Source organism: Sycon ciliatum, chromosome 6 (assembly GCF_964019385.1).
Source record: "Sycon ciliatum chromosome 6, ocSycCili1.1, whole genome shotgun sequence".
NCBI lineage: Eukaryota > Metazoa > Porifera > Calcarea > Leucosolenida > Sycettidae > Sycon > Sycon ciliatum.
Window position 1 is genome coordinate 10,362,313 of NC_088648.1, and position 8,659 is coordinate 10,370,971.

The window sequence follows — 8,659 nt, forward strand, 5'->3', positions numbered from 1 at the left end:
GCCGAAAATAAATATGCGCCGAATATTTTGTTGACTTGCAATACCGATTTACAGCATATGCCATGCATACATACAGTAAGTGTGTTCGATTATTCGGTTCCCTCCCCTATGCGGACATTTTTGTGGAAAACGGATTTGTGCGGTTAAGCGAGGTCTGACTGTATTGGCAATTATGAGATCACCTTGATGCTTCTACCGATGATAGACTGACTGCTCCATGTGGGAACAGGCTGTGTTCTTCTTGTGTAAAGTCCAAATTTCTATGACTGTTGTCAATGTGGAAGGACAATTTTCCATGGGTGCACAAGTATCAATGTGAAAGATAACATTGTTTTGATGGTGTCAATACAGCAGCCATACTGGGAACTGGACAGACAGTGAGTTGGGTCAGACATGGTGAACAGTGAAAAACCACTTCAAAAAGGTGTGTGGTGTATGCTCATCTAAAGAGAAGCGATCAATTCTTTAGCCCTCCAAGCTGTTGAATGGTGCAATCCCAGCAGAAGCTGCTTGGGCTTCTACTGTAGCAAGACCGCCGGAAGCAGTTTTGATTGGTTCCGCCATACCATGATCTTTCATACAGTTTGTGTATGATATAGTGGGTACACAGTCATGACCTCCTCAGCAGTAAACATGAGTCGATGGTCAACAAGTTTGTCCGGTGATGATCTGACCAACTGGACCGATCCCGACGGACCTGTGTAGCTTCACTTTCGACTAACTAAGGTCTAGGATGTGTGTGTGTGTTTTGTGTGTGTGTGTGCGCGCGTGTGTGTATGTGTGTGTGTGGTTGTGTGTGTGTGCACGCGTGCGTGTGTGTGTGTGTGTGTGTGTGTGTGAGTGTGTGTGTATAATTATAATGTGTACGAGTATGTGTGAGTATAATGTGTTTGTGTTTTTGTCTGTGTACGATTTTGTTCTTGCAGTTGTACCAAGCTAAGTGCAGCATAGTGGAGATGGTGATGTGCAGTGCAGTTGTATGGGCTGTGGATCGCAGGCAGCCGATTGTCCTTGCTCTCTCACCACAACACCATAACATGCTGGGAATCGTGGATTGTCGCAACGATGCACCTCTCCTGTACCACACCAAACTGCTCACGCAGCCTGACAGCAGTGGAAAGATAGGTCCTCCGCAACACGTCACAACCCAAAAGAGGTCTCCTACCAGGACAATGAAGTTGAAGACACCACTGCAGCTGTACTTATGGTTGATAAATATGGTGGTAAAGACACACCTGGCAATATGGCGGTAAACACACGCCTGCCCACACACGCTCTCTAAGCTGCAAAGTTCTGGCACAGAGCTCTCCTTCTCACCACCACCACCACCATCAGTTCGCGCCTGGCGCCTAGTCGATGCATGGTTGGCGGAATCCGACATAGCAGGCTGGTACATCAAGTAGCGCATGGCACGTAGAGTCCAGGGGGGGACGAAACGTAGATCTACGTCGCAATCGAGCTATGAGGATCTTAGAATACTATCTAGGACTATACACACTGTGACAGAGACAGCAGCTTAGGTTCTGCGAAAGTGCTCAATACCTGATCCAGGCAGGGCGGCGTACACAAAGGCACACAATGGGCGCTTTCGATTACACGTTTACACAATTCTGGAACTAGGTTTTTGTAATTCTGGAATGACCAAAATGTACGAATTCCGGCCATGTAAATGAACGACTGGAATTCACAACGCTTTTTATGATATCCATGGCATATCACAAACAAAATTGGTTGTAAAAAGAGATCAAGTACACCCTCGCGGGGTGCATGTAGACCCAGCTTTGCGTACCGGATTATCAGTTCATCCCAGTGATCGTGAAGGCTCCATGTCGGCAACGATATTGGGCTTCGATAAAGCTGAACACGTGTGCGAAAGGACCACCCATAATGATCTACTCTCACAGTCAGCTCCCAGTCCCAGCGGAAACTCCAACTGCGGCAAATAGCTTTTCGGGAAGACAAAAGACAGCAGCAACCACATGCAGTTGTAGCCCTGCTTTCGCGCCACACCGACCAGGGAGATTCTTCCTTGACCTGAGTCATGCATGACCAGACCGGTAACACACCGAGCGTGCAAGTCTGGCGCCAGAATTAGAGAAATTCCGCCCTCTCTTCAGAATTGACGGAATTGGATAAATTCAATTCTACCGACGGAATTTGTGTAATCGAACTGTGCAGGATTTATCGGGTGTTAGCGGCCGTCGTGAGTTCCCTTCGGGAATGTACACGATACTTTACTTTTTTTTTTCTGTGCATCAACAATAACTAAGTCTAGAATTGACCGATTTGTGTGTAATCGAACTCGCCCAATGAAAACCTTGGGCAAATTCCGTTGTGACTCACAGGTTTCTGACAACTGACGACTGTGTCTACGACCAGGGAGTAGTAGTGTACAGTCAGTATTGTACTACTCCCTTGTCGTACATTATTATGAGTTTTGATCTGTAGAATTTTTAAGACTGAAAAGCTACCAAATCATAGTAACGAATATGGCGACCAGAAAAGAAGTGGAGTAACGGGATTCTTCCTTGGCTGACAGTCTGTAACAAGGTGTTTGTGCCTGGTTATCAGGTTAAACCTTCCGACTCCCTACCAGCTCGAAGTATTCAAGTAACGACTTTGTGAGTGTGACTCTACACACAGCTAGTACAGCTACAGCCTTACAGGTGCATGTGTCATATCCGGCAATGCTGCAACTGTGACTTTTCCTACTCATGGCTAGATGTATGTTATTATTATTGTTGCCCGCGAGCATCATGCATGCAGAGCTGTCCTAACGTATCCCCTTACCTCTACCTGTACATCTGTGTACTTGTTGTAATGTACTAGTAGTAGTATTGATCCACGCCGCCATCATCTTGCCTCTAGCTCTCCCCTGACAAATCAGTTGGTGACAGTGCGACATATTCATACCTGTCACCGTCGTTATGGTCTGGTGCGCATATACATGTACGTCCGTACTAGTACTAGTAGTACTGAGTACTCTTAGTCCCGCTGATGACAACGTAGGACCTCACCTCTATAGCCGGTGCTATTGCTGTTGCACTGAACAATACATTAGCAGCGTAACTGCTTCTCAGCTGGCATGGTCGTTCGCTATTGCATTATAACCCGCGCTGATATTTACTTCATGTTTTAGCTAAGCTTACAATAGGGGGTGTTCGTAGCCGCTAGGGTCACTTCTCGTTTCTCCCTCTTCTTGTCCGGAGCAATAAACGTCCTTTAGGTTACGGTGACCTTGTTGTGTGAGTGGTTGGGCAGTAGCCGTATATTGCGGCTGAACGCTACTACTAGCGGGATACCCGGTTACGACATTTGGCGCTGCGAGCAGGGTCTGCCCACCACTCTACAAAGGACGGCTAGATGGCGGACGGCTAGATGGCGGAAACTAGCAATTGCCAGGCAGAAGAGGTCCGGAGGGCGCTCCGCGATGGAGCGGCGGCCTTGGAGGCAACCGGGCGCGAACGGCCTGCCACGCTGCTGCGGAGGCTGCGTGGCGAGCTGGTTCGGTTGCAGCGGTCATCGGAGGGCTTCTTCTCCTCCTTCGTCGGTGCGGATGCCGGCAGGAGTGAGGATTCCCCTCCGGTACCAAGGCGGAACGGTTCCCTACCCCAGAAGCGGCGACGAGAAAGCGAGGTGTCTGCCAACGTCGCACCAGGAAAGAGGTCCTGTTCTGACCTACAGCGGGTGAAGCGGGAGGAGCGGTGGCAGGCGCATTTGGCCAAGCGAGGTTGGCCCGCGGAGAAGCCTCGCGGTGAGGCGGCGGCAACAGTTGCCGCAACTACTGCTGCAGCTGCCGTGGTGGCAGCGGGAAGTGTGGCGGGAGTTGTCAATGCTGCACCTCCCAAGAAGCCCTCCTATGCTGACGCGGTCCGCGGCGGGCCAGAAGGTCAAGGTGACCAGGTCGCGATGGACCTGGACACTGATCTCGATTACGGAGGCACGGAAGATGAGGAAGAGGTCAGCGCAACTTACACCGGTCGGCTACGGTCGGTGGTCGTTAAACCAGTCCGGCCACCACCGCCACCACCGCCGGCACCTTCAGCGGAACCCCAATGAGCGCCTGCTCACGCGGACATCGTGTATACTGACTTGTATGTATTGCTAACGCATGATCTACATGTGTATGTATGTCTACCTCTCCTTCAGTGAACCAATGCTTGCATATGAACTAGTCTGCGGCATGCTGTTGTGCTGTGTGCGTCACCTGCTTGCGGTTAGCAGTCACTTGCTCGCATGGGTTCAGTTACGGGTCGTGACCGAAACTCTGGCAAGGCTTTAGACTAGGTGTGGAACTGCGGTTAGTTCCAAATCATGTATCAGCATTGACTGTGGTTCTGATCAGTCTGAGTAGGTGTCATGGTTGGTTGCGTTGTCTGTACGTCTAGAGGCTTGTTGTTACCCTTGAGGGCATTGGTGGTTTGTTCGGAACAGCGCTCTGATAAGGGTCTAGTGGTTGTGATTCGGTGTGATCCGATGGAGTTGATGTATCCTGGGAGCCTGTGGTTAGGTCAGGTTACAGTTGACGAGGATAATTTAAGAGTCTGGTGGCGCCACCAGGGATAACGATGTACTAGCATACTGTGTGCGTGTGTGTGTGCGTGTGGACCGAATGCACAGAGGTCAGGGTGTCGGGACGGCTAAGGTAACAATGGACAGCTCTTGATGAGCTGGTCGTGGGCGATCGGGAGTATCGCGCGAAGACCTGGGTCTTCGGTGGGCCGCTAGGAAGCGCTAGCGGGCCCAGTGATAGTATAAAGCAACGTGTTCGTCGCTGGGGAGTCAGTTGGTGGTTGTTGTACCTTGTTTCCTGACGGATTGTGCCTGGGTCCTGTCGTCCCGGGTTTTATTTATATTTTTGTGTTCTTAATTTGTTGTGTGCGTGAGAGGTGCGATGGCTCAACGAGGGCAAAACCAGGGTGCTGCCGGTGCAGCGCCCGTAGGTGGTGGTGGCGCTGCTGCTGCGGGGGCAGCTGCGCTTGGAGGTGTTCCTGCTGCAGGAGCCGCTCCAGCGAGAGCAGGCGGCGCGGTTGCTCGGCCTGCTGTTATGCCAGAGACCTTTGATGGAGAAGGAGATTGGCAGGAATACTTGGCCTATTTCATACAGTGTGCGGAAGTCAACGGATGGCAGGATACGCAGAGGGCCCAGTTCCTTGGGGTGAGGCTGCGCGATGCGGCTCGCCGGTTCTTCACTGCCTTGCCTGCTGCTCGACGAGTGAATTGGCAACATCTCTGCGCTGATATGGGCAATCGGTTTGCCCCTGCTGCGGTTGCAAACCAGTACAAGGCCCAATTCCGTACGCGGCGACGGAAGGCGGGTGAGGACCTACTGCGGGTCGCTGATGACCTTCGTCGCTTAGTCGTCCGGGCTTACCCTATGATGCCAGATGCGGTTCACGATGATTTGGTGCGAGACCAATTTATCGAATCTCTTACTCCAGTGGCACACTTGCCTTGTGTATATTGACGACATCATCGTCTTTGGCCGTACGTTCGCTGAGCAGCTTACCCGGCTGGAAGAGGTGTTCGCCAGGCTGGCGACAGCTGGACTCCGTCTCAAACCTAGTAAGTGTCACCTCTTTAAAGATGAGGTTGAATTCCTAGGCCATGTTGTAACGCGGGAGGGAGTTAAGACTGACCCCGCCAAGGTACACCAACTCGTCCACTGGGCCCGTCCTGCTACAGTTTCAGATGTCCGTGCTTTCCTAGGCTTCGCTGGGTATTATCGTCGTTTTGTTCGTGATTTTGCAACTCTTTGTCGGCCCCTCCATGCCCTAACTCAGCAGAAACGCTCGTTTGAGTGGACATACGAATGCGAGCACGTATTTTGTACATTGAAGGACAAGTTGTCCCGTGCCCCAGTGTTGATGTACCCTCGTTATGGGTGCGATGCCCCACGTTTTGTTCTAGATGTGGATGCTAGTGGGGTGGGGTTGGGCGCGGTGCTCTCCCAAGCTGATTCTGAGGGCTGCGAACGGCCCGTGGCTTTTGCCAGTAGATCTCTTACCGACACGGAGCAGCGGTATGCGTCCACGAAGAGCGAGTTGCTCGGCATTGTTTGGGCCTTCCGGCACTTCAGGTGCTATTTGCTGGGTAGGCCATTTCTGGTGCGCACGGACCATCGCGTGTTGGAGCACTTGTCTCGGTTTAAGGATCCCCCTGCGATTATCGCGCGTTGGTTAGAGTTCCTCAGTGAGTTTGATTATGTTGTGCAGTACCGTGCGGGGCGGTCCCATGCCAACGCCGATGGCCTATCCCGACTTCCTGGGAAGGCGTCTGCGGTGGCTTCTGTCTCTGCTAATACGGTGGCAGAGCATGTAGTACCCTCACCTTTGGTGCAGCGTCGCGGTTGGACGTTGCAGGACTGGCGCGACTGCCAGAGCAGAGACACGGATTTGTCTCAGTTAGCTACGTTGCTCAGCGGTGATGAATCTGCTGAGGTCGCGGACTTGACAGGTGTCAGTCCTGCTTTCCGGTCTTACTGGCGAGGACGCCAGCGCATGTTCGTTCGGGAGGGGGTGGTGTGCAGAAAGTGGGAAGATCCATGCGTCTCTGTGCCACCCAGGACCCAGGTACTGGTTCCGGTGAACCAGAGGACTGCGGTTTTGTCTGAGTACCATGACCACGGGGGTCATTGGGGAGTACAACGCACGTACGCGCAGTTATCGCTAAGGTTTCACTGGTATGGAATGAAACGGGACGTCGAAGACTGGGTCGCAAGCTGTGAATCGTGTAGCCAGAGACGTAAGCCAGCGCAGAGAGGGCGAGGCGCCCCTCTGCAAGTAACATGGTGTGGCTACCCTTTCGAAAAGATTGCTATGGATCTTATTCCTAACCTGCCTGAAACTGTGAGAGGCAACAAACACATCTTAGTTATCGCAGATTATTTTACTAAATGGGTAGAGGCCTACCCACTACAGAGGATGGACGCCGAAACCATTGCCTCAGCATTTGCTAGCGAGTTTGTTGCACGCTATGGTGCGCCGGAAAGTATACATACAGATCAAGGCCGGAATTTTGACTCTGCTCTGTTCAAACAAGTGTGTAGCCTGTTGGGTATTAGAAAAACACGCACCACAGCGTATCATCCAGCCAGCGATGGTCTCGTGGAGCGTTTCAATCAGACGCTCGAGAAGGTCTTGTCACACTATGTGTCGGATCACCAGCGGGATTGGGACACACACTTGCCCGCCATGTTGTTGGCGTACAGGGCCACGCCACAAACCAGTACAGGGTATACCCCGGCTTACCTGTTGTTTGGTAGAGAACTCTGTTTGCCACAGGATGTCGCCTACGGTTTACCCCCGGTCACGACGGCTCGGGCCGAGACAACTGCAGGATACGTCAAGGAGTTGCGACTTTCCCTGCAAGAAACACATGCGTTTGTGCGGGACAAACTGCGGGCGGTACATCGCCATCAAGCACATCTCCATGACGCGGGCGCAGTGCTCGTGTCGTTCGAAGTCGGCGATTTGGTGTGGATGCTGGTGCCCGCAATCCCAGTTGGAACTTCAGCCAAATTTGCCAAACTAATTTGGCGCGGTCCGTTCGAAGTTATGACAAAGCTGTCGTCTGTCCTGTACAGGGTGCGGGACCCTGTCGGGAAACGTGGAGTCATGATAGTCCATGTAAACCGGCTGAAGAAGTGTCTAGTGCGTCCGCAACACCTGCAACCAGTACCGGAGGAGGTCGAGCCCGTGGGTGATTCCGGATGCAACCCCGCTAAAGTTCGACAACCTGAAGCGTACCAACCCGATGCCACAGACCTTCTGCACCGGGACGAGTGCGATAATGGCGAAACTTATGGTGGTGAGCCTGCCGTTATGGCACAAGTGCATGCTCCCATTCCTCAGCTGCCACCAGTAGTTCAGCTGCCACAAACGCCTTATGCCATGGCGCGGCCGCAAAGGAATCGTAGACCGCCGGCACGGTTCTGACATTTCATGTTCTTAGAGAAGGTGCTGTGAACTATTATAATAATCATGTGGCATTTAGCAATACCATAATTACCGTTCCTAAACGAAAGCGTTAGTGAAATACCTTGGGTAGGTTTAAATTCCCTCCTTTCCCCTCCATTCATTGCTTGCGCTACGCGGACTCTCTGTACAGTCTTTTTCCATTTGTTAGTTATTCCACCTTTGCAAAACACGAGGACGTGTCTTTTGCGAAGCCGGGGGAGATGTCATATCCGGCAATGCTGCAACTGTGACTTTTCCTACTCATGGCTAGATGTATGTTATTATTATTGTTGCCCGCGAGCATCATGCATGCAGAGCTGTCCTAACGTATCCCCTTACCTCTACCTGTACATCTGTGTACTTGTTGTAATGTACTAGTAGTAGTATTGATCCACGCCGCCATCATCTTGCCTCTAGCTCTCCCCTGACAAATCAGTTGGTGACAGTGCGACATATTCATACCTGTCACCGTCGTTATGGTCTGGTGCGCATATACATGTACGTCCGTACTAGTACTAGTAGTACTGAGTACTCTTAGTCCCGCTGATGACAACGTAGGACCTCACCTCTATAGCCGGTGCTATTGCTGTTGCACTGAACAATACATTAGCAGCGTAACTGCTTCTCAGCTGGCATGGTCGTTCGCTATTGCATTATAACCCGCGCTGATATTTACTTCATGTTTTAGCTAAGCTTACAAT

The 8,659-nt window shown here is 51.6% G+C and overlaps 1 protein-coding gene across 1 annotated transcript in view; it reads left to right on the top strand.

The window, feature by feature from the left end:
• The window catches only part of LOC135820036 (E3 ubiquitin-protein ligase TRIM45-like), a 4,010-nt gene extending 3,070 nt beyond the window's left edge, over positions 1–940 (top strand). The window contains exon 2 of the mRNA XM_065333338.1: positions 927–940. Coding sequence (XP_065189410.1) covers positions 927–940 — 14 coding nt within the window. The remainder of the gene's footprint in view (positions 1–926) is intronic.
• The last annotated feature ends 7,719 nt before the right edge of the window (positions 941–8,659 follow it).